The sequence below is a fragment of the Aspergillus steynii genome (assembly GCF_002849105.1).
Source record: "Aspergillus steynii IBT 23096 chromosome Unknown P170scaffold_3, whole genome shotgun sequence".
NCBI lineage: Eukaryota > Fungi > Ascomycota > Eurotiomycetes > Eurotiales > Aspergillaceae > Aspergillus > Aspergillus steynii.
Window position 1 is genome coordinate 3,915,587 of NW_020194400.1, and position 24,941 is coordinate 3,940,527.

General features: G+C 51.9%; 7 protein-coding genes across 7 annotated transcripts; 4 read left to right on the top strand and 3 right to left on the bottom strand.

Moving 5' to 3' along the window:
* Window positions 1-80: 80 nt before the first annotated feature.
* On the bottom strand, window positions 81-1,742 carry P170DRAFT_455430 (SET domain-containing protein; the record flags this gene model as incomplete). The annotated part of the gene is made up of 6 exons (XM_024851524.1): window positions 81-455; window positions 510-621; window positions 668-730; window positions 785-842; window positions 896-1,483; window positions 1,608-1,742. The coding sequence occupies 6 exons, from the start codon at window positions 1,740-1,742 to the stop codon at window positions 134-136; spliced, it is 1,278 nt and encodes a 425-aa protein (XP_024706470.1). The 3' UTR covers window positions 81-133.
* A 213-nt stretch (window positions 1,743-1,955) lies between these two features.
* On the top strand, window positions 1,956-2,678 carry P170DRAFT_509201 (N-terminal protein methyltransferase; the record flags this gene model as incomplete). Its single annotated transcript, XM_024854650.1, has 1 exon — window positions 1,956-2,678. One exon carries the CDS (start codon window positions 1,956-1,958, stop codon window positions 2,676-2,678), a length of 723 nt encoding a protein of 240 aa, XP_024706471.1.
* Window positions 2,679-3,044: 366 nt separating this feature from the next.
* On the bottom strand, window positions 3,045-4,925 carry P170DRAFT_436254 (uncharacterized protein). Its single transcript, XM_024849119.1, has 6 exons — window positions 4,479-4,925; window positions 4,287-4,405; window positions 4,166-4,227; window positions 4,089-4,114; window positions 3,681-4,030; window positions 3,045-3,606 (listed from the first exon to the last, which is right to left on the bottom strand). Exons 1-6 carry the CDS (start codon window positions 4,666-4,668, stop codon window positions 3,328-3,330), a joined length of 1,026 nt encoding a protein of 341 aa, XP_024706472.1. The 5' UTR covers window positions 4,669-4,925; the 3' UTR covers window positions 3,045-3,327.
* Window positions 4,926-6,311: 1,386 nt separating this feature from the next.
* On the top strand, window positions 6,312-12,539 carry P170DRAFT_509203 (putative TFIIIC transcription initiation factor complex subunits Tfc3). The gene is made up of 4 exons (XM_024854651.1): window positions 6,312-6,684; window positions 6,854-7,971; window positions 8,033-8,477; window positions 8,544-12,539. Exons 1-4 carry the CDS (start codon window positions 6,618-6,620, stop codon window positions 12,512-12,514), a joined length of 5,601 nt encoding a protein of 1,866 aa, XP_024706473.1. The 5' UTR covers window positions 6,312-6,617; the 3' UTR covers window positions 12,515-12,539.
* A 1,387-nt stretch (window positions 12,540-13,926) lies between these two features.
* On the bottom strand, window positions 13,927-15,391 carry P170DRAFT_446306 (NADH:flavin oxidoreductase/NADH oxidase; the record flags this gene model as incomplete). Its single annotated transcript, XM_024850782.1, has 4 exons — window positions 13,927-14,091; window positions 14,196-14,564; window positions 14,624-15,010; window positions 15,074-15,391. 4 exons carry the CDS (start codon window positions 15,389-15,391, stop codon window positions 13,927-13,929), a joined length of 1,239 nt encoding a protein of 412 aa, XP_024706474.1.
* Window positions 15,392-15,689: 298 nt separating this feature from the next.
* P170DRAFT_455434 (LamB/YcsF family protein) lies at window positions 15,690-16,612 on the top strand (the record flags this gene model as incomplete). Its single annotated transcript, XM_024851525.1, has 3 exons — window positions 15,690-15,822; window positions 15,882-15,995; window positions 16,052-16,612. The coding sequence occupies exons 1-3, from the start codon at window positions 15,751-15,753 to the stop codon at window positions 16,610-16,612; spliced, it is 747 nt and encodes a 248-aa protein (XP_024706475.1). The 5' UTR covers window positions 15,690-15,750.
* Window positions 16,613-17,813: 1,201 nt separating this feature from the next.
* P170DRAFT_493398 (uncharacterized protein) lies at window positions 17,814-24,842 on the top strand (the record flags this gene model as incomplete). Its single annotated transcript, XM_024854044.1, has 5 exons — window positions 17,814-18,019; window positions 18,109-21,559; window positions 21,716-21,749; window positions 22,067-22,168; window positions 22,393-24,842. 5 exons carry the CDS (start codon window positions 17,814-17,816, stop codon window positions 24,840-24,842), a joined length of 6,243 nt encoding a protein of 2,080 aa, XP_024706476.1.
* Between the last annotated feature and the right edge of the window lie 99 nt (window positions 24,843-24,941).

A 24,941-nucleotide genomic window follows, 5' to 3' on the forward strand; every position in this document is an offset into this window, starting at 1 on the left:
CGACCTGACCGCTGCACCATCTGAACACCGTGCTCAAAGCATTGGTACCCGCGCATAGAATCAAATCGATAAATTTGTTGGCATGGATGAAAGTGCATCGATATGATATTTATGAATGCTAATCATATAAGGGTCAGTTCAATCCCTCTATTATCTTCTCACATAATCGTCGAATCTGCTTCCATCGCCCTAATATTGTGTCCAGCCGTTCGCTCTCCTTTGAATCAGCAGCAGGTGTTTGGCTCTTCATTTTCTCGATGGTCTCCATAGTCAAGATACTTTCGTTGAGGTATGTATTGACCCATCCACAGATCACCGCCGCAGTCTTTTCCCGATCCACGCTGCGATCAGATTGTCCGAGGACGTATTTTCGCCAGTCCCGGAGGGACATGTACTTCAAACACGCGGCAAGTTGGACAGCGGTGCTGGGGCCCTCTGCCAGAACTTCGTAATTGCTAGATATCAAATGTGAGATGGTACTCAAGGATGGGGTTGTGAGCTGTACGCACCCGAAATATTCGCGAAGGGCAAGTTCCTTTTTTTGTGGCATCGAAAGTTCCTGGAAGATGATGTCGTCCAGGAATATCGAATCCGACTCGTTCTTGTCGAGATAAAAACCATCTAGGGCTGTTAGTAGATCGTCGCTATCATATTTGCCGAAACTCACATTCAATCAGTAAGAAGTCGTTAGAATGTGCTCCGTAGCTCATGAAGATCTCTTCTCCTTTTTCTATATCACGAAGTTAGCAACTTTATCAAAACGCAACGGCATGGTCTCTAATACCGTATCTCTTCGTCGCTGTGAACGTATACTTTGAGCCATCAAAATTAACCCCGCAAGCCTAAAATCCCCTAATCAGCCTAAATTCATCAACAACCAAAGAAGCACACTCACCGCATCATCCTCATGGTTGAAATAATCTGCAAACGGAACCAACGCTATCGCATCGTTCCAGTCTGCCGGCTCGCCCTTTCCAGGCGACGTATAGTAAAAACTGCGCGAGTTGATAATACACCAGTTATACGTGAAAGACTCCCATTCCGTATCCGGAAACACCGAGACAACTTGCTCCCACGAGTCCTTGAGCCGTTTCTCCTGCTGTGGCAGCAACTGCTGATATCTCACCTCGTAGTCCACATTCACTGGCGTTTTGGAGAACGAGTTCCATGACCCCGAGATCGATGGCGGAAGTATACTCGGAGCATCGGACGAGGAGTTCCTGCCTGCGGCCGTCCCCGAGTTCAATCGTCGGAGGTGCTCGGGCCAAAGCACAGGCATGGTATCTTGGAATTCCTGCCAATTCGGCCATGTTCGCCGCCAGGCATCCAGCGGCTTGAGCAGCTCTGCGTCGCCGTGCGTGAGATACGCGGCCATAATCGCATGGTTGGATGCGTTCTCCGGAAACCGATCCACGAACCATGACGGGATTGAGTCAATGGTTACCATCAATGCCAGGGGCACGGAAAGCATGAGCTCATCCTCCTTTTGGGCGCGCAAGTATCAAGTCAACCATTTGGCATCTTGTGCATGAATATCAAATCGGCGCTACTAGTCCGTAGTAGTGTTTACTAGGGACTAAAGGCACTTAGGAGCTGCTAAAACTCACTTCTATTGTTCTGGTGGCTACCATGCCTAGTCGGCGGCCGGGAAACCGGGCTGGCGCGATGCCGTTAATTGTGACGCCATTCGATGCGGCCCATTGTGTGAATGCGAGGTGTTCTTCACCCGGTGAGCCGTCCATCTTTGCTTCTCGAGGAAATCAGAGGTGTCTGCCCGAGGGGAAGAGGTGTTGTTTGTTCTTCTGATGGTTTTGCAGATCTCTTTGTCCAATCAAAGTGCCCGTCCTGTCAGGCTTATGTAATCCACCTCTACAGAAAAAAAAGATGAGGGGAAAATTGAAGATCCACGAGAAGCAAGCATCGTCAAGACAACCCCAACGCTCAGCTTGTCGACCATGTCTTCATCAGATCCTGCGACGGTCGCTCCCGACTCCAACATCGACCATGCGGCCTCGATCAGATACTGGAACAGCGTGCCGGCCACGTCCAACGCCATGTTGGCCATGCTCGGCAACTACCCCTGGTACTCGCGCATCGACCTCCGAGGGTCCAAGACGTTTCTGGCCAAGGTGCGACGAATGATCCCGTCGTGCCCGACCGACGGGAAGCTGGCGCAGGCCGCGGACTGCGGCGCGGGAGTCGGACGCGTGACGGAGGGCTTCCTCAGCCACGCCTGCTCGGTGGTCGATGCGGTGGAGCCCGTTGCGAAGTTCACGCAGGTTCTGCAGGACGGACCGCTGAAGAGGGACGGGGTGGTCGGCGACATCTATACCATGGGAATTGAGAGCTGGTACCCGGACAAGAAATACGATCTGATCTGGACGCAGTTCTGCGTGGGACACTTGACGGATTCGCAGCTGCGGGACTATTTCGTGCGCTGCTGTGCCGCCCTCACGGAGACGGGTCTCATTGTGGTCAAGGAGAATATGTCGACGGACCCCCAGGGCGAGGATATGTACGACGACGAGGATAGCAGCGTGACGCGGACGGACGAGAAATTCAGGAAAATCTTCGCCGAGGCCGGCATGAATCTGATCACGTCGGAGCTGCAATTGGGATTCCCGAAGAACTTCAAGCTTTTGCCTGTCCGGTTCTATGCGTTGCGACCTAAAACCTGAGAACATTGGCATCCTTCGAGACAATCCGTGACAGGAACTCTTCCTCGTGTGCATGGAATCGCGATCCTTGTATCCATATTGGAAAAATGGATGGGGCGACTCCGGCCATTGGGACATCTTGTCTAGTCCATTACTGGCCTATTCATTCGTCAAGGTATCCCGGTGTCAGGGATCAGTTGGCTGTTCTGGCGCGACAGCATTCCAACGAGTCAAACGCGTCGCGCTTTCGCGGCTTCATTCGTCCATTTTCGACTCTCGCGGCACAAATCAACCGCAGATACGGGATGAGATCGATGAAAGACTGCTCCGGCGCCGAGTTAGTTCCTGGTATTCTCAGAAAGAAAAATTAATTGATACAACTTTCCAACTATTATCACGGAAGATTCGTATTCTAATTTTGTGTTGTACATTCTAACAAAAAATCATCAACTTCAGGGTATCTAAATACAAAATAATAGAGTACATCGTATATGAACCATATCGTCATTATTTTCTGCGACCAATCCATTGTGCTGCTTGAATGATCATAGAAAGTTAGCTGGACAACATTGTTATCTTGATCGGTAAGGCGAGTGGCGTAGTTCATGAAAGAAGCGTCGTGTGCGAGAAATTGTTGCTGTTAAAGTTGTCGGAGATCGAACGTCGGAAATCAGACATTGGATTGTCCATCAGACGGCGTAGGAGGCGACGAAACTTTTGCCTTTTCGGGACTTCGAACCCAGGGCAAGAAACTTGGTAGGTTTACTTGAACTGACTCCAGTCGAGTCCGGGCAGACGGTGCCCCGACCTCATCCGTATACGTCGGAACGCCTCCTTGAACACGATGTTCCTGCCAAGCCTTCTTTTCACGACGAAGATCGCTCTGAACCCATGGAATAGTGATTAATGTCCAGACACCGGCCCAGACTAGAGGCAGTGTCCATCCCAACTGTGAGAAACACTCGTTAGCATGCTATTGCGATCCAGTGCTGACCCCTTCGGAGACAAATCCGCGATACTTACAGTAAAGGCGACGGACTGAGGCGTAGTGAAGATAATGGCGGTGAAGGCAGCGGCGAAGACAATGGACCCTCCGGCCCAGAAACAGTTCATCTGGAAGAGCATCCGCCGGAAGTAAGGACTGGATAGATACCGAGTTCGAAGTGCATAGCGATAGATCTGACCTCCACCTCCATCGACGGCGACGACATCTTCAATGAGGACGTACAAGGCTGTAGGCATGACGGAGCCTTTGGGGGTCGACGATATGCGGAATGGGGCCTTGAACCCGCAAACGCGGAGGATATCGAGGGCGAGGTAGACAGCACCAAAGTAGAACATGACGGAGGGGAGAACCATAGCGACGAGTCGGACTGCAAGAAGTCAGATGATTAGAACAAAGTTTCCCGATCGGCATGCCGAAGGTCTTACCGTATGGTTCCTCAACCACCGTTCCCCTAGATTGGTGTTAGTTCAGAAGTGTGGGATGATGCGATGGCGAGACTCACGTAATCAATTCCACGGCCAGAATCAACCAAACAATGGTGAAGTTGATATGGAAGAAATCGAGCTGACGGTCTATTATTAGCCTCCTGCTCATCCCAATCTGACTTAAGACCAATATCCTACCCATGATTTCTTTGCGTTCAGCGGCCGGGTCCGGGAATCTTTGCGGAACAGATTGTAGAGTCGGAAAAAGTATTCGAATACCGATATACCTCCCAGCGTTATGGTGACGATGGTAAACACTGTGCGAGGAGGAAAAAGGATCAGGATCAGTATCGTTGACCTATGAAACAGGCACGAGATCGGAAGGCATACCCATATTATGCGAGAGGTCTGTTCCGTACCATAATCCCCAATACAACGCGACCGGCTGGGCGGCGAGATCAAGAACAAACAAAGACCAGAAAATAGCAATCGACTTCTTCCGAGTGCGCAGCGAGTAGGGCAGAGGAGGAGGCTCCGAGGGCACGGGGTTGGCCCTTCCTTCCTCCATCTGCTCGGCCATGAAGTTCGCGGAAAGCTGAGGAAATGGGGATGGAGATGGATGGGACAGGATGTGCGATGCTAGGGTCGGGGTGTCATATGGACAGGCTCATGGCGTGGTTCGAAGGCGGAAGAGTCTGGGCCTTTCAACATCGAAGAGCTGCAGAAAAGGCAAAATCAACCGGAAACGACGGCAATCCTCCTCCTTTGAGTTTGTCGTTTCCTTCTTGGGCGATCACGGGCCTGGGTGCCTGACGTAACCGCGATGATGTCATCGGGGGTCGGCCTTGATTCCCTGGTTGCGGCCAATCCGGTTCCCGTAGCCTTTGACCATCTATTGACACTGCTGTTATAGTGAATACTGAATACCACGAGTCAATTCTCCTTGATTCCTGATTCCTCCTTTAGGACCTTCACATACTGCGTATATACATGCAGCCTCTCGACAGCCCATCCATGCCAAATTCAACTACTCGCCACTCGCTGTATATCAGCCAACCCACTGATCAATGCCCTCGAAGCTAAGAAACCAAGAAATGTATGATGCACTTCTTAGCTCACATCTCCTATTTCATACCAGCCCGGAAGGATCCCCAAAAGTTGACACTTCCGGATCGGTCGAATAAGTATGAAACTAGTCTCCGGTGAAAGCCATCGAGCGGAGAATGACGAAACGGCATCTCCTTTGAGATACTGAGATTCCGGAAAGAGTAAGATCTGTAGGGGGCTGTACAAAAGACCCATTTATTCTCCTTGAGCATAGGCCACAGGAGAATCGGAGACAATGCAACACAAGTCACCGTTGACGATATCCATCTTGGCTGACAGAAGTGTCATCAATCAATCATCTCCCCAGTGGCTAAGCACCGGTCCAACCAGAAATTGTCCGAGCTATATACATCTGCATGCTACCGCTAGGATGTTACGGATTGACGAACCACAAGCGACCCTGGAGATGCGATTAGTCGCCACGTATATCATGTAGACGAAGTAAGCTGATGTGATGAATACCCTGCTTGGCAATGCACGTTGATGACATGAATTTTTCTATGACGATAATTTGCCTGTTATCAGAGATCTAGACCATCTTGGGATGCTGAGAAGGTCCATACCTCTTCAAGTCATCTTTTGTGGCATCCTGGTATGAGAGCATTGTCCTCCAATACTCAAGTAACCTCACTTAAAGGTATTATCATGAACACTTTATTGATCAATTCGTCTTGTAAATTAAGAGTCTAGACTTAGTACGGAAGGATCTCATGCATAAGTTATCCATAGTATAGTTGATGGCGAACATTGACTATAGTATTGGCATATGTTCATTAGCAGCCTCTATCTAGTTGCAGATGCTGCATAAAACCTACCTCTGTAGTTCACTTTGCTACTCTCACAATCATAAATAAATACTCCCATGCAGGCTTAATTAGGACCATTGTAGGACTATCATCATATTTGTTCTCTCCATACTATAATTTTCTTTTCGAGACGTAAACAGACATGTTTATGTTATAACGCAGGGCGGTTTCCTTTGCGTAATTGTGTTGAGTGATCCACATACTTTGGTTTTGTAGCCACCAAATAATATATCAATTTCTATTCAATAAGATGCTATAATTAAGGACTTTTCAGTCTCGCTGGCTCAACTGACCCTTACAATGTACAGGCCTCCGATTATTATAGATTCGCATCTTATATAACCGTTAACATGATCTTCTATGGTAGATCCTTATCTTATCGGAATCACCCACGACATGATTACGTGATGCCCCTCACGTGCCAGCGCCACCCCCACGAGATTCTTCAAACGGCACAAGTTCGAATCGCGCCCGTTCCTTTGCACGACCCCTCCGTGTCGAATATTCTGCGCGAGCCATCCCGCCCGTTGTCCAGGCAATGAATTGAAGTCTTTCCCGAGTGGGAAAATTTTCGCAGGGTATCGCGCAGTAGTTCTGGCCCAGCCATGGAGGCACAATGGCCCCTAGCCTACGAGATTTGATCGATTTCCTGCTGGCGGAGATTGCGCTGTGCGGCGATCAAGGTCAGTCTTCGCATCCCTGCATCCTGCATCCCAATTTTAGCGCAACCAGACGGCGCCGAAGTCCACTCGGTCCGCCCGCGCAGTTTTCTATATCACATTTTCATCTCCGAACCTCCGTCACCAATTGTCGCATGTGACAGCGCCGGCCCATAGAGCTGACAGATTGTAGGCGCGACTCCGGCAGATATCTTGGGTTCCGTCAATACATTCTATGCCAAGGCTGCGCAAGATGCATCTGATCGAAACCATCGTGTCGATCGGCGGTTCCAGGAGAAGGTGTGGTCGTGGCTGACAAGAAACCCGGAAGTCTCGGTTGGCACGGATAGAGAGTGGAATCATTTTACTCTCGACGAGGCGGAGGGTCATGTGCAAAATGACCAAGGCGCCGAAGAAACCGAAACACCGCGATCGTCATCTCAGAATGCAGTTCGAGTTTTCGTTTCCGAAGAAAGAACATGGCTTGCGATCACCGGCCATGAGCGCGACGAAAGCAGGGTCTTTTCGACCGAGTTTGCCCTCTTGTCCATCATTGCGTCGCGCAAAGAGGCAGGTATCGTGCAGACCGAGCTCGTCAGGCTCAGTGGCCAAGACAAGCGCTCTGTTCCCAAGCGCACGGAAATGCTACACCAAAAAGGCTACATTGATAAGCGTGCGATTCAGATCAAATCGGCTCGGACAAGTTTATGTACCTTGCGCAGGTTCATGACCACTGATGTCTCTCCCCTAGAGGCTGCTGCTGCAGGTCAGCAAGTGAATGGACTACAGCATGGCAAGGACGTCATAGACTATAAGGCATTTGTGGACAGACTTTTCGAGATTCTCGGAGAGCATAAGATCATCGGCCGTAACGACTTGAAAAACCTTCTTGGCTTCGCTGACCACTGGCGATGGCGGATCCTCTCACGCGCGCTGCGCAAGTGCGAGCGCATAGGAGTCCTGAAGCGAGTCAAGGCTCTGTCGCAGTATGCCGACACCTTCAGCAAATACCACCCTTGCGTCATGCTTCTCCGGCAGCCTACACCGCGAGAAATTGAAATGTTGAATGAGTTTAGTTTGAACATCACGAAGAATCTGGGACCTGAGGACAACGTAGAGCTTGACGAGGACATTGAACCGAATGATGAAGGAGTAGAATCCTCGTCACTTGGTGAACTCAGGATGGTCAAGCGAGAAGAAGACATGGAGGAAGCTGGCCGAATGGTCCCTACCTGGACCCCAGACCGCAACATTCACAATCAGATATTTGAGACGGTTGACAACGCAGGGACGAGCGGAATAACCAACATCGTAAGTGGGTTGAGAGCCTTGTGGATAGGAAATGACTTTAAACTCACCAGAAGCTGTGCAGGACCTCATCAGAACGTGCTTCGGGGGGTTCTTCCGCCGACCGCTGGAGAGTGCGTTGGCTCGCCTGGTCACATGCTGGCAGCTGTCCCAGCCGCTACACCTGCGCCATCTGGCCATCGTGCGAGACATAGCCCTGCGCCGAACCATCACTCACTATGTCCACTACTCCGCGAACAATTTCCGCAAACTCGTCGATACAGGAGAGTCATCTTGGGAGGCCGTTGAATTCGTGTCCAAAAATGCCAAGGGGAACAGTATCCGAGTGCCCCCAGTCGATGCGTCACCTCAACTCGATCAGTATGGATTCTCGATTGATGTTCCTCGAAAGGAATTGTTGAAATATGGGAATGCTACTCTTTTGGAATGCATGCTCAGTGTCAAGCCATCGAGTTACAGCTGCACCAACACTGACCTCACGGCGGTGCGGGTGGAGGGCGATACTTACGGTGAGTTCCAAGCCAATTACAAACGTTCCAGTGAGAGTGATTTCTGACACCCCCACTTTTATTCAGCAATCAACTATGGCCAGAAATATGGGGATGGATCGCGTCCAGAAAGATTGGTTACACCGAAGCGACCGAGGGCCATTCGCGGTGACGCTGATCCAGAGATCGAAGATGGCTCAGCTCAGGTGGTTTCAATTAGCCGAGGCCCGCGCAAGAAAAGGGAAGACGCCGAACGTTTCATTGGCATGTCCGAGAAGGAGAAACTGGAAGCTCTCGGCTTGGATGAGACATGGACCGAATACAGCGTGTTGCTCATAGAGCGTACTCAACCGGGCGTGTATGTCACTCCTCGTGGACGGCGGAGACCCGCTGGAAAGCGACAAGGGCGTCCAAGGATAAGTCGCTTTGCCGTCTTCAAATCGTCGAAACTGAAGTCATTCCCATGGTTTGTCGAAGAAAAGAAAGATGACGAACACAACGATGCCGCAGAGACGCAGCAATCTTCGCGAGGCGAAAGCGTTGTGTCAGCATCGGGGACAACCCCGGCGGTCGTGTTTGAGGACCAGCCGTCCGCACTTGACGGCCAGACAGAAACCCCCAGTAGAGGAGCTAGAGCGAACCTGCGACGCCGTGCTTCGGGTATTGAAGAACCAGCATCTGGATCGGGCAGGGCTCACAAGCAAAGGCGTCTTAATGGGACTACTGTGGATTCGCCTGATATCAATGCAGCTTCTGATCAACTGACCAATAAGAGAGGCGAAAATGAAGAGCCAGATCAAAGCACGCCGACAAGGCGATCAAAACGGCGAAGAGTAGAGTCTCCGATGCGAGATGCCGCAGTGGAACCCGCTGATAATGCGAATGTGCCGGAAGAGTCAAGTCAAGTTCAACAGTCTGGCAAGTCGGCTGCTTCCGCCACCGAAGAGTTATCACAAGGCTCAAAGGGGACGGTCATTGCAGGCGCGAAAGAAGGTGAAGAACCACTTAGTACCGTCCCTATAAATGGCACCCACCCAGAGACACCAATGGCAATCGACCGTCCCAATGGATCCCCTACTGCAGACAAAGATCCCGTCATTTTGCAAACCTCGGAAGAGCCGCAGCGGAACAAAATTCCGGAGAAAGGAGGATCGGTAAATGTGCTGCGTCGGAAAATCATTTTGGATATTCTCGAGCAGGCTGGAGGCGCATTTCCAATGGGCACTGAGCTGTGGTACCCATTCTCATATGCGTGGAAGAACCTAAAATACAAAGGGAAGCCTGACCTCAGAACCATCAAGACCACAGTCAAACACATGGTTGATGCTGGTAAACTGCGCCAACAGACGTTCAGTGGCAGGGACAGCAAAGGGGTTATGGTGACAAAATCCATAATCAGCAGAACAGATTTGCAACCGGATTCCCCCATTATAAAGAGTCTGCAGAGAGAAATGTTGGCCGCAGATCCTCGACGACCCTATATCCCAGAAAACGTTGAATTCGACCCGCAAATGTCTAAGAGCGGTCGAAGGTCTACACAGGTCAATGATTCCAAATTACCTGTTCGCCCTCCCATTCAGCCGGGGATCACTGTACAGCTGCATCAGAAACCCGGATTTGTCTTGGCAGCAGAGAAGAGGAAAGGTCTGAGCATTGAAAGACAACTGTTTGGAAGATTGGCGGCTGGAACAGAGCCCGGGCGAAAACCGCCGCGTCTCATGAAAATTCGTCGTCCGGCACCCGCGAAAGACTCGCTGCATAGTTTGACATCCATTGTCAGACCAGACAAAACCGATGGTGATGCTGCGATTCATCCTCAGCGACGACGTCGACCCGCGGCCTCCTCCGATGCACTACCACCGAGACGCTCAATTCCTCGTCGCAAGATGGGGCGTCTCAGCATTCCCTTATCTGCCATGGCTCCTTACGCGATGGTGATGAATACAAAGCAGACCTTCCATGCGCAGTCTGGGACCTTCGCCACTCATGCGGGGCTTATTTCCTTGCAGATTCCCAAGGATGCTCTTCGAGAGCGGCCTCTAGAAAAGGACGAAGTTCAAATTGAACTCGAAAGGGAACTAGAGGCAGAGCCGGAATCGGAGTCGGAATCTGAACCTGAACCTGAATTGGAACCTGACCTTGGACAGGGACCTGTCTTGCCTAAGTCTCTTGATGATATATTCACCATGACACGGCGGCGCGTTGTAGATTATTCCGATAGAGCGGACCCTAGGTCGAGGAAGTTTTTCCGCGACAACGATGTCATTCTCAGATGGGAGCTGCGAAACGAAGACCTGCTCCGAAACCAATCCACCGAGGATCTACCGTACATCAACCAAACAGTGTCAGACCTCTTCAGTACGCCAATTGAGGGGAACATACGATTCGACCTTGACGAGCCCGAACCCCCAGCTCCGCCGCCACGCGAACCCAAGATCACCAGACAAAAGATGCGCCGCCTGGCAGCAGCCAGGTCTGCCATTTCGCCACCCCCCCGTGTGGACAGTGGTTTGCCTCGGGACGAAGACTCTCATAAATATGACTCTGTACCACAGAACAGACGCTTGAATAAACTGCTGCAGGGCGAAACAGCCCCGTCAGCAACCGCATCTCCGTCATCGTCTCCATTGCGACTGCAGAGTCGTCGACGTCGGCTGTCCAATCAAATGTCTGAAATACTGGTGCAGAGGATTATGACCGCAATCGTTGCGATCCGTACCTTGGCAAGTGGCCATGATGCGCGACTCGTTGATTGGGGTCTTCTGCCATATTGCTTCCCTGAGCAGGACCCAACGTATATCCAAGAGCGAGGAAGAGCGATCCTGACCCGATCCCGACTGCAGATAGCCAAGATGCAGAATGATTTCCAGGAGCTCTATCTCGATGCGTACGAGCACAACCGGGTCCCTCCCATCAACTATGACGACATCGAGAACTACGACTGGGAATGGATCGTTGATTGGGCGACGGAACAGCTGGAAGTGCCCCGAGCAGAAAAGCAGCCGTATCTTCCCGCCACGCGCGAGCAATTCGACAGCGTGTTTGAGATCCGGGAAGAGGCGCCCGCGTCGCTGGACGACATCTACCAAGCCGCCAACTCCACTACCGTCAATCGTCGTCGCACTCTCTTCGCCGGGGTGCCTTTTGCGATCCCCATGACTGGCAAACCTGCTGCAATGACCGCCCGAAAGGCCGAGCTTGCTCGCCTCGACGTGGCCAAGTCTTGGGTTCGTTCCAACGTCATCACTCCGGACGAAGCGTACGATGCTGCGACTGCGCGACAGATTCTGGAACGACTGGGCGTGAACCTCGTCGACCAGGCCTTGCAGTCCTTGATCACCGACCGGGTACTCTGCAGCGCGAACAAGGGCCGAGTCATCCCCGGCCGCAACTACGACGTGACCGAGCTGTTTCTGCATTCCCTCGGACGCAAACGCACCATCGAGGCAACGGAGCTGCAACGCGCCGCAAAATTCAAGACCGAGACGCTGGACCTGGCGCTCCGAAAGCAAGGCGTGTTCGACGTGCCCTACAACGCCGAAGACGGCGATATTCTCGCCTTGATCAATCTCTTCGCGACAGGCCGAGTCAGCCTCCAGCCTCGAGACCCACCGCGCGACAAATTCGGCCTCACGGACGGCGGATACCTGACGCGACTGATTGATAAGCAAAAGCTGCGGTTCTCCATCGAAGTCCGTCCCGTCAAAGGCAAATATATCTTCGGCGACCCGATCCAGGAGATCAAGTCCAACACCCCGGCACCTCAGATGCCGGTGACCGATATCGACTCTCCAGCCGCCATGTTCCAGAAGATCCCTCTGTGGTATGACATCCACGGGAAGTTCGTTGCGAAGCTGTGGGAATTGGCGCTGGCGGCCGTGGTGGGATGCGTTGCCATACGCCCTGGGATCAACGCTTCCGGCATCGCCAGCATGATGAAGCCTAGCTTAGGACCTTGGGAGATTGAACTGATATTGAGCTGGGCGTGTCAGGTAGGGGTTATGCAGGGCGGAGACGGGTGGAGTACGCAGGAATGGTGGTGGATGATAATCACATAGTTCCTCAATTGACATACATTTTCGGATGCATTCGTGAAGTCCAATCCACCCAGCTGGCCTGTATCTGTCAGTCCGAGTTCGGAAAGTTTGCAAATGAATGGATTACTTACTCGGGAGCTGGTGGGCTGATGATCCATGAGACTTGAGTGATCCCACCCTTGGTGAACTTGTTACGCTGGACACAGGTCTCGTTGGTCTTGGGGGAAGATTCGATGGTGGTGTTTTGGGAGGGCCTTCTCTCGAGAGAGAGTGTGAGGAACGTGGAGTAGAGAGCTGGAGGCCCCTTTTGCTGCAGTGAAAAGAGCTATAAAGTACGCAATTTACCCCAGTTAACTAGGGCTCGCCCTTTTTAGCTCAGTGGTAAACTCGCAATACCTTTCCACTCCCCCTTCCCCGTCGATCAGACCTACACCACGTTCTCCCACCTCCTCGACCCTAACTACCTTGGAGAACTCCACTCTTTTCTGGTTCCAGAAGAGCTCGGAGTAGCGCAAGGCCGTCCAGAAGCTGGACAAGGATCGTGATCGTTGCCGCGGCTTCTTCACCTTTTGTCCATGAATCAGGCAACTATCTCTCTAGGTTAAGGTAGTAGATCACCTTTCGGACCGACTAGTAATTTATCTGTTTGATCTAATAAATTACAGCTGTATGCTTCTATCAGCAAGCATACCTAAACACTCAGTACCTACCTCGTAGTATCTCTACGCTGCATTGTTCATTTATCCACTGGTTGTAAGGTAATATAACAGTCCAGGATCACAACTCGCTTATTTCAACCAATCAAGTAATACTATCTTCTTTTTTCTTTTCTCTTTAATTGCCTTCTAGCCTGAATTGATCAAGGAATCCATAGGTAAAAGGTGTCATCTACTCGGTGTAGTCCGCAGGCTTTAGTACAGCCCGTGGAACCCTGGTCAATCCTGTTGTAAGCCAAGCTTTAATCTAGCTAACACTTAAGTACTAATTTAGGACCCTGAAAGACTGAGTTGATATTGAAGTAGATGCGTTAGAGAGGGGCTTTATGGGGTAGAGACAGGTGCAGTGTACAGGAATAATGGAGGATGATAATCACATACGGATCTCTTTCTATTCTATTATATGTACTGAGTAATTGGCTTATTGATGTAGAGCTGAAGTAAGATCATGGATTCAAGAATTTCTCCCTCTGTCCTCAACACATATTTAGTTATCCTTCGGCTTAAGAAGGACTTTGAACTACTGGTGCCAACATTATCTAAAGCCACATTCGCCCAACATCCGGTCCTTTCGTAACGAACGTATCAATGCAAGATCTTGTTCGTCATTTGGTTATCGTGAGACTGCGTGACCCCATTCGATGCCTTGGCATCGGTCATGATGCTGGTGGTTGACTCGACATACTTGCCATTCACTAGGATAATGTGTGAGACTAGTTAGGCAAAAAGAGGCTCAAGTGAAGACTTACTCGGGGCACGATGATATTGGTCGATCCACGTCACTTTAGTGCCAGTGGAGAGGGCAACCTTCTGGACAAAGTTCGGATCTCGCAGGAATTCCCGGGCAACGTGAACAACATCAGCCTTGTTATTGCTCAATATCTGCGCATTCCGTAAATATCTGATCAGCAACTCTCGGAAACACAGTGTCGCCCATAGCAGTGACGGCAGGATAAGGACCAGATCAAGAGACAGAAGAAACGTACATCGTGAACAGTAGCACCATCGCGGATCCAGCCCACAGCACCGACAAACAGATTGGGGATGCCGAGTTCTTTCACAGCTTTGGCAAATGGCACCTGGTATTGCTGGCCCAGTTGAACCTGTTGTCTGCGGTCGGTACCACCGCTAGAGACATCGAACAAGTCCACGCCTTCGGCGGCGAGGATGGGAACATAGCGAAGGGTATCGGCAAGGCACCAACCCTCGCCCTCGGGCATCCAGTCTACAGCGGAGATCTTCCAGAACAGAGGAACGTCCTTGGGAATGTTGCGCCGCACAGCACGGGCAACCTCAATGCCGAACCGCGTGCGGCCTTCGAAGCTGCCACCCCAGCCGTCTGTTCGCTTGTTGGTCTAGGCAATGGTTGAGTTAGCTCCCGCATACTATATCTCAACACAGGGCGTCAACATACCGCCGGTGAAGCAAAAGAGTGCAGCAAATAGCCGTGGGCTCCATGAACGGCGATGACATCAATTCCGGCCGCCACAGCGCGGCGCGCAGCTTCGCCATAGCCGTTGATGGCCTCCCAGATCTCCTCCTCGGTCATTTCACTCGGCGTGGCATAGTTCTCGTTCCATGGCTCTGCCGTAGGGCCCTGCACATCCTTGGCATATCCACCGAACTCATCAGGGACGACACGCAGACCCAACCAGGGGGGAGTGACGCCGCACTTTCGGCCGGCGTGCTGCAGCTGAATGGCAGCCTTCTGAGACTGCGAGTGAATCATGTCAACCACCCGCTTTAGTGGCGCGATATGCGCATCTGAATACAGCCCAGCATCTTGGGGAGTGTTGCGGCCCTATAGTCAGGAAGTTAGTCTACAAGTGCCCCTCGAGTTAATAAGTGGGAGGAGGGAGTATACCCGCAGAGTCACCGCCGCAGCCTCGATGGTGATCAGAGCGCTGCCTCGCATGGCCCACTGGCCGTAGTGCACGATGTGGAAGTCGCTGAACATGCCATCTTGACAGCTGTACATGCACATCGGAGCCACCCAGATGCGGTTCTGGAAGGTTTTCCCGCGGATCGTGATGGGCCGGAAAGCAGGCGTAACGGACTCTTCGGTCTCACCATCTTCGAGAATTACCGTGCCCACTGGTACTCTCTGCTTGGGCGTGAAGAAGGGGAGGCCATCCACAGCGACACTCCGGAAATCGGTGTATTGGTTATCGGCAGCTGGCATGGTGATGGATTTGATGTGGGAAAGGGGATGGAGAAGGAAGTTCAAGTGTAGAAGATATGAATGACACGTGGGGGAAAGACAGGGTCTCTTAAACGTCTGGGAGGGTTGAACTGATGTCTATATGATGTCTTCTTAAGTCCATCAGTTGGTCTTGTGGATAAGAAGCGATTTTCGTGTATACTTCCGAGTTCCCCTTTAGGAATGTGGAGAACAATTACCGGATCCGGAGCATTTCTACCCCAAGTCTTTGGGCAGTCGTTCATTGATTCATTCATTCATCACTCACGCAGCTGTTCCATCTCGCTGCATCAAACCCATTAGCATTCCTGGTAACTCCCTTGACGCAGAGCACTAACACCATGGCTTCCGGATTAGCACGCAAGTATGAAATCAACGCCGACATGGGCGAGGGCTTCGGCCGCTGGAGAATGGTGAGCACAATCGAATCCTCAGGGCGCGCATGAGCTTAAGTGCTGAATCACCACCATAGGGACCGGACGAGGAGTTAATGCCGCTCATCGATGCTGCCAATATCGCATGCGGATTCCACGCTGGTGATCCAACAATCATGCTCAAGACGATTCGTCTCTGCAAGCAGCACGGGGTGAAGGCGGGTGCCCACCCAGGACAGAAGACCTCTTTGGATTCGGGCGCCGAAAGATCGAGGTGGACCCGAAGGACATGTACGCCCTGGTTCTGTACCAGGTGGGCGCACTGAAAGCCATGTTAGATGCCGAGGGTGTACCTCTTTCCCACATTAAACCGCACGGAGAGCTGTTCTTCTACATGCAGAGAGACGAAACCATCATGAGGGCGGTGCTAGAGGGGTGTGCGACATTTAAAGTCCCCGTCTACGCCTCAAAGAATGAGCGACAGGAGGCGATGTGCAGGGAGCTGGGCATTCCGTTCCAGGGCGAGATCTATGTCGATATCGACTACTCGCCGGACGCAAGACTGCTCCCCGTCGCTCAGTCGAAAGTTGCCACGCCTGAGCTATGCTACGAACGAGCTATTTCCGCTGCGATAACAGATACGGGCAAGGATATCAACGATAATAGATTCCAGTTTGGCTTCCAGGGGAAGCCTTTCAGTATTTGCGTCCACTCGGATTCGCCGACCGTGCTGCAGAACGTGACGGGAGTTCGCAAGGCTGTCGACGAGGCCAACCATCAACGATTTCCCGACGAGACGAAAGCTGCACGCTCTTGGAACTCTACATAGGAAGCCAAATTAAGAAATAGCTTCTCCTAAATCCTTCGTACACTGGAAATGCTCAATGACATAGTGAATTATTCTGTCGCAATCGTTTTTTAGTATGCCACTTGAAGACTAGGGTGAATATTGATATCTCGATATCTCGATACCCCAATGACCGGGCAGTGGCCATTGAGCTCAGCCAAGTGAGCTTACCCTACAAGATATTGATCCCAAATCCGACACGCGTAATTGAGGCTTGTCTAATCTTGCGCAGGTATCCACTACATGAAGAGCTTCGGGCCCGTTCGGCCTGCACAAAGATAACTCCTACATTTTGAGAGGCTATCGTCGACTATCATTGATAGTTATTGATAATTACCAAATGAGATTTGAGGTCATACATCGAGTGGATCCATCGGTGGGCTCACTTTCTACCCCGAGCACTACCCATAAAGGAAAACGCATACCAAGGGAAAGATATTGGCGTTGAAGAAGTGGCAAATCCGACTGATTGGGCAGAGCTCGCTGCTCGTACTGGGGATATATTCAACCCTGTGAAGGTATAGAATGGCCTGAACCAGGTTGTAATAGATTATCGATCTGCTGATTGCTGGGAAAGCAGTTTCACCGCTGTTCGCTCTGCTCTATTGCATCTCTCTCGAACCAAAGGGTCGCCCTTTCTGCACAGGCTTATCGGTCGTTCGTCAGCCAGACCGCACTAATTCCGGTGAAAACACTCGCTGATCTTCTGCGTCAAGATCATCTGCAATGTGACCTCATAGACAAAAAAATGGGACTGATCATCCCTGAGTGCGGCTTTCAATATATTGAACCCCTCACCCCTCGAGGGACTCGCCATGGTTACGAGAAGTGACCTTGCTGAATCACTCGACAGACATGGCTGAGACCTCTCTCGGAGGAATGGGATCGCCAATATCGTTGATCTTACTGGGAACTCCACGATAAGCAACCTCCTTGATCAGCAAGTGTTGTGGGGAATCTGGGGTATTTTCTACTCCAAGTTCGCATCGCTTATCTCTTCTCAGCCTTCGCAGACCCCGCGCCTATCAACCGCTACCGGGGGCCGGTTGGGATGCCATGGCTTCCAGAAATGGGGTTCTCAAGGGGCTTGTCTATTCTTTTAAGGGGCTTCCCCTCATCAGTGTCCTCCTTGCCCCTGGAATCTTCTGAAAGAAGCCCTTGACTCCGAACTCGCACGACCAACATGGATTCAGGGCCACTCTGCCACATTCGCAAAGTTTTAGTCGCCAACAGAGGCGAGATCGCTGTGCGTTGTATTAGAGCCTGTCGCGAGCTGGGTGTGCAAAGCGTCGCAATCACCACCGAGCCCGACGCATCCTCCCTACATGCTCAATTGGCAGATGAAGTATTCAGGCTTCCTGGCAGCAAAAGCACAGCCTATACAGATGGGTAAGCTCTTCTGTTTCTATCTACACGGTGCCCGAGAGAAGAAAAGCAATTCTAGGTCCTTGAACTGTACTGACCCATCACGAGCATAGAGATGCGATCTTGGATATCTGCAAACGCTGTGGTGCCGATGCTATCATTCCCGGGTATGGATTCCTGAGCGAGAATGTCGAGTTTGCCGAGGCCGCAGCTAAGGCCGGAATCACATTTGTCGGCCCTTCGTCTGCATCCATCCAGGCGATGGGATTGAAGCATGAGGCTAGAGAAATTGCCAACGCTGCAAATGTTCCGATTATTCCAGGAACCTCGCTGCTGTGCTCGCGCGAGGATGCCATCGAAGGCGCTCGGCAACTTGGATTTCCCGTCATGATGAAAGCCACTGGAGGAGGCGGCGGTATGGGCTTGCAAATATGCCAGGACGAAGAAGACGTCGGGAAGGCGTTCGCGTTGGTAGAAAGTCGTGCTGGAGCACTATTCAAGAACACCGGTGTCTTTCTGGAGAAGTACTTTCCACACTCTCGGCACATTGAGGTCCAGGTTGCCGGCAACGGGAATGGAATTGTCACATTCGGTGAACGTGAATGCTCTCTACAACGCCGACATCAGAAAGTCATTGAAGAATGTCCAAGTTCATTTTTCGAGCGCAGACCTGGACTGCGCGAAAGGATGCTCCAGGCGTCAGTTCGTTATGCCTCGCAACTCAAATATAAGAGCGTCGGGACCGTTGAGTTCCTCGTGGATGACCAAACGGGCGAGTTCTTTTTTCTCGAAATGAACACACGTCTGCAGGTTGAACACGGAATCTCGGAGTTATGCTATGGAGTGGATCTGGTGCATTTGATGCTTCGACAAGCCGATTACGAACACGGGGGTCAGCTAGGAATCCCCTCAGAGCTGCTGAAACGTCTCGGGAGACCCCAGCCTTTAGGATGGGCTATTGAAGTTCGTGTATATGCCGAAGTCCCGCTGCGGGACTTTGCACCCAGCCCAGGTGTTCTTCAATTCGTTCGTTGGCCCGAAGGAGATGGAGTGCGTGTCGACACATGGGTGCAGAGTGGCCAACATATCAGCGCCCTATACGATCCGCTGATTGGCAAGGTCATGGTACATAGTCTCGATGGTCGACTGGCTGCTCAACAGAAAATGCTTGCAGCACTCGCCAACACATCGATTCAGGGTACTCAGACGAATCTGCAGTACTTGTCCAAGGTGTTACAGTCGGATGAATTTACGACCGGATTCACCCTGACCAATTTCCTATCGACATTTCAATTCCATACACCAGCAGTGCAGGTCCTTGGTCCCGGTCTTTTCACGACGGTTCAAGACTACCCTGGCCGTCCAAGCATCGGCCACGGTGTTCCGCCTAGTGGGCCTATGGACGACTTGAGTAGCAGAGCGGCCAATATTCTGGTCGGCAACAATGTCGGAGTAGAGCCCCTTGAAGTGACGTTAACCGGTCCTGAACTCTTATTCCATGTGTCGGCGGCAGTTGCCATCTGCGGTGCCCAGATTCCGGTCACAATAGATGGTATAAATCAACCGATGTGGTCTCGAATCGTCGTCCAACAAGGTCAAACTCTCAAACTTGGCACCATCAGTGGCAAGGGGTCCAGAGCCTATATTGCTTTCCGGGGCGGCTTTCCCCAAGTCCCCGCGTACTTGGGCTCTAAGTCCACTTCCCCAGAACTGCAACTTGGCGGACTTCAAGGACGACGGCTTCAAGCCAATGACATTCTCGATCTTTCTTCAGAGCCGGTTGTCTGTGAATCTGATTATACGGCTTTGTCCTTACCGTATGAAGCCCTCCCCGACTATAACATCTCCGAAATCTACTGCCTTCAGGGTCCTTTCGGCTCCGAGGACATTCTGAGTCAAGAAGGGCAAAACACAATCTATAACTCCCGCTGGACCATCAGCCATAATAGCAGCCGGAGCGGTGTCAGGCTCGAGGGGTCACGGCTTAGCTGGGCTCGGACAAGTGGTGGGGGCGGTGGATCTCATCCATCGAATGTCTTCGATTACGGTTATCCTAACGGGGGTGTGAATTGGACGGGAGAGTATCCTATCATCCTGGCACGAGATCGTCCTGATCTTGGAGGCTTCGCGTGCCCTATGACGATTTGCTCTGGTGAAATGTGGAAGGTCGGTCAACTTAAAGCAGGTGACGCTGTGCAGTTTCGCCCCACAACTTTCGAGAATGCGATGCAAATCTCCCGAGCGAAGGATGCCTGGCTAGATACACTCTCTCGGCGTGTCAACGGCGACAACGTATCGATTCGCTCTCCTCGAGTTTTACTCGGCCCCGAGACCACTTCCTCGATTCTCAGAGCAAAGCCTGTTTGCAACTCTCACCCGCCGGTCACCTTCCGGCAGGGTGGCGATACCTCCATTATCGTTGAGTTCGGCAATCAAATTGCAGACCTGCGGAACACTACCTGCGTTAAGCTTCTCAGTGAGCAGGTTGTTAAGCGGAGCTTGGCTGGCGTCCGCTGTGAGCCAAACATCGCCACTCTTACCGTTCATTATGACCCGTACCAGCTGTCACAAATCGAGTTGCTTGGGATCCTAGAAAGCATAGAAAACAGTATCGGGGAACTCTCGCATGCTCAAGTTCCTGTTCGAGAGGTCCACCTACCACTCTGCCTCGACCACCCGAGCATTCAAGAAGCCACCGATCGTTACATGGAGAGCATTCGGCCTACCGCAGCCTATCTCCCAGATAATGTTGAATATTTGCGAAAGGCCAATGCACTGAATTCGAGAAAAGACGTTTTTGACTCCCTTCTGAAAACTCCATGGCTGGCCGTTGCTGTCGGCTTCTTTGTCGGCACGCCGATCATGTTCCCGCTCGACCCTCGATATCTCTACACCGGCCAAAAGTACAACCCCAACCGCGTATACACTCCGAGTGGATCCGTCGGTCTGGGTGGGTCGCTGCTTGGATTATACCCGGTTGCCTCACCGGGAGGATACCAGCTCATGGGCCGCACACTCAGTGCATGGGACACCGCAGGCGTTCGGCCTGGATTCACGTCCTCCCGGCCTTGGCTTTTCGACTACTTCGACATCGTGAGATTCTACGAGGTCACGGAGGATGAGTTCGATAATGCACACAGTGACTTCCTTGCCGGAAGATACACGTTCAAGATCACCAATGCAACACTGGACATGGACACCTACATTGCTCGATTCGACGCCACAAGCCGTGATCCAGAGTATCTGGAATGGCGAAAGCGCCAGGCTCTCGCGGCTGCAGAGATGGGTCGGCTTGAGCAGAGTCTCTTTGACGAGTGGAGGGCGGCGAAGGCGATCACTGGCGGTAGCCAAAGTAGGGATAGCATTGACGGTCCCAACTCGGTGCGAATTGAGTCACCTGTCGATGCCAATGTTTGGAAGGTCCAAGTGCAGGTTGGAGACGTCCTTGAAAGCGGCCAGGTTGTGGCTATCCTGGAAGCAATGAAGATGGAGATTAAGGTATCTGTACCGGACAGCCAACAGGGTGCTAGAGTCACGTCCATTCTTTGTAACCCTGGGGATGTGGTTAGTCCAGGCACTATGATCCTAGCAGCGCAGCATCGGTGATAGCTTTATGAATGTACTATTTCTGTATATCATCTACCCTGATTACAATGGATGATCTATTTTTACATTGCGTTTAAATTGCTGTAAAAACAATTTCGGTTGGTCATATTTTAGGCTTTCATGTGCAGACAAAGACACGTTGATTCGAGTAGGTTGAGCAGTTTTGACAACCAAATAACAAGGTCCAGCATATGCTTGGCCGTTTGCGGGTGACTCCGGGCCTTCCTATTGGCCCGTCCAACACCGGCCATCTACGCCGGGATGAAGCAGGCCTGAGGTTGCCACTTTGCCTCAGGCTCGAAAAGGGCCAAGGCTTATCAGTGACTTGCGGGGAGGATCGGCAGAATACGTAAACGTAAACAGATTCTGGCTAGCGATAAGCCCTCTGCCCCCGCTTCATCCGCCAACATCTCCCAACTTCTGCATCTCCCCAGCATGCCATTCCCTGTCCTGTCACTCCAACAGTCCTGGCCATGAAAGGCCGTCCCAAGCTACGGGTCGCCCCCTGCAGCTTCTGCAATAAGCAGTTCAAGAGACAAGAGCATTTGCAGCGACATTTGCGCACCCGTAAGTATGCCCCTGTCGGCAGTCTTATTCGCCTTACCTGATAGAGGCCAGACACCCATGAACGGCCCTTCCGGTGCTCCTGCGGGCGCATGTTCTCCAGACAGTACGACCCCCCCCCCCCCATTGGCCCATGTGGAGATCGACGAATGAACCGCTCATCGTCTCGCTCTCTAGGGATTTGCTCACTCGACATCAACGACTCGCCGGCTGTACACATGATGCAGTGGCGCCTGCCCCTGAAAAAGAGACATATGTCCCATTTTCTCCATCTCCCTCAGATGTCTATCCACCCTGCAATCAGCCCTCTCCTCTCCTGGATAGCGCGAGGGCCCCTCCGGTGGCTATTGGTGGTTTCAACCCCAACACTCTTGGAGAGCTTTCTCGAAATGACGGCGACAGAAGATCATCTGCAATTGTCGGCTCGGAAGCATCAAGCGTAGCCACACAGACAGTCAAGCACAGCTTTTCACAGGCCCAGTTGATGGGGAAATTCTCCATTAATGAGCCCCTGGTTGATCAATGTGAGCCTAACATCGACCACGCTAGCTACGACGCAGGACCAGAAAAAAGAACTCCAAATGTGGGGAGCGATGATACACCCAACTTCATGGCCTTCGAGGCTTTCAATGCCGACATCTTCTATGCGGAGCCTGGTATGATCAGTCACTATCTCCATGATGCTTTCCCTCCCGTGCAAAGTCCGCTTCAGTTCATGGATATGCCAATCGAGTACGATGCCATGGATAGTATTCAGACACATTCTCCCTCCAATATTGTGGATAGAGCTGCAGGCTATGCCGAGGCGACCATGCAAATGACGCTTTCGCCTACAATAGTGAACTTGACGGAGTCGCAGTACAGACAAGCACCGCCAAAAGATCGGCATATAGAATTCCAACCGGCTAGCCATGAAGCATGCAAAACAACTCATCCTGATGCACCCAAGGACGGGGAGCAAAGAAGCTCGCAGCTGCCGGACACACGACTGGATGTCTCAGATAGTGTTACAGAGCTGACTCCTTGGACGGTTTCGGTAGAGACGTATAAGGCGCTCTCTAATGAGGTTTACCGACACCGAGATTCGTTGCCTCGGAACCTTGCTCTCCCCAGTCGCCAGATGTTATCCAGATACCTTGCAAGTTACTTTCGGGGATTTCATCCCCACCTTCCATTTTTACACATGCCCACGGTGTCCGCAAACTCTATCTCCGGTATGCTGTTGCTAGCGATAGCTGCAGTCGGAGCCTTCTATGCATTTGAGCATCCAAATGGCTACACTCTTTATTTTGTTTCGAAGGCTATCATTACTCAACAACTGGAACAAAAGCGACGTGATTCAACTTTCCATCTGATGCATTCGCTTCCTCCCTACGCCGAACTTTCTGTCGGGTCGTCCAAGAGCTCCGAGACGAGCTCTCGATCCGCACCAAGCCCACAAAACCGTCTAGACTGCACGGTAGAACTAGAATTAATCCAGGCCTTACTGGTGCTCATCCTGACCACTTCCTGGCTGGATGGACCTCTGCTGAGCGAATCGCTTGCAATGAGCAGCCAGCTGGCCGTACTTGTGCGTGAGTCGTTAGCGTCAAACCCCTCGGGCGACATCGAATGTTGGACATCTTGGTGCCTCGACGAAGGAAAGCGCCGGACCGTGTTTGCTGCCTATGTTGTCCTCAATATTCAGACTATCTGCTTCAACATGCCGCCACATATGACGGTTGGAGAAATCAAGCTGCCACTCCCGTGCTCTGATGCCGAGTGGAGAGCCTCTACTTCCGCCGAGTGGCATCGCGTACGGCGTCAGGGAAATCTTCGCGAATTAGATCTGCATGAATGCATGAAGCATTTATTATCTGGGCGACCGCTTGACCCTGAGATTGCAATCACGGCGTTTGGAAATTATGTCCTTATCCAGGGCATATTGCAGCAGATTCTCTTTGAGCGTCATGCGTCATCCTCCTTCCTCGAATCGACATCGTCCTTGCCCGTGGAGAAAATTCGGACATTTGATAAGGCGCTCACAGCATGGCAGGCAGGCTGGAATTCAGCGACCGAACCTATGATTGACCCTGCATCTCCGCATGGACCCTTAGCTTTCAACTCCACGGCCGTGCTTCGCTTGGCTCATATCCACCTTGGAGTGATCTTGGGCGACCAAACTTCTCTTTGGTGCCGCGATCCGGGAGTTCTGGCACAAGCTTTCGAGCAGCACCGCAATCCCGTAGTCCCGGGCTCTGCGCATATCGAGGAGGCGGTGCTACACGCTGTCTATGCGCTACGCGTGCCTGTGCGAATGGGAGTCGCATTCGTTGCGCGAACTCAAACTGGGCATTGGAGTGTCCAGCACGCAGTTAGCAACTTTACCTGCGCATTTCTACTTACTCACTGGCTCGAGAGCCTGTATCACCTTGTTGCCACGTCGGGGATGGCCGCAATGCGGCCCGAGGAGAGGCGCCTCCTTCAGATGACCGAGGTATTGGTTGAGGAAACGCACTTGGAGAGCTCGCTAGGTCCCAGAGGGGATTATCCCCGGCGTATCCGGCGGCTTGCCAGTTCCGCCGTCAAGCTGTGGGCCGAGACGTGCAAAGGCGTGCAAGTATTTGAAATTGTCCATGTCATCGGCTCCACATTATCTTTGGTGGCGGAGAACCTTGATCGACGAGGCTCCAATTAATCTCCAGCCCCAAAAATCACGCAGTATCTCTTATCTTGGGGTAGAAAATACCCCAGATTGCCAAATTCGGCAGCCCGTCAACTACCCCGAGGTGGATCC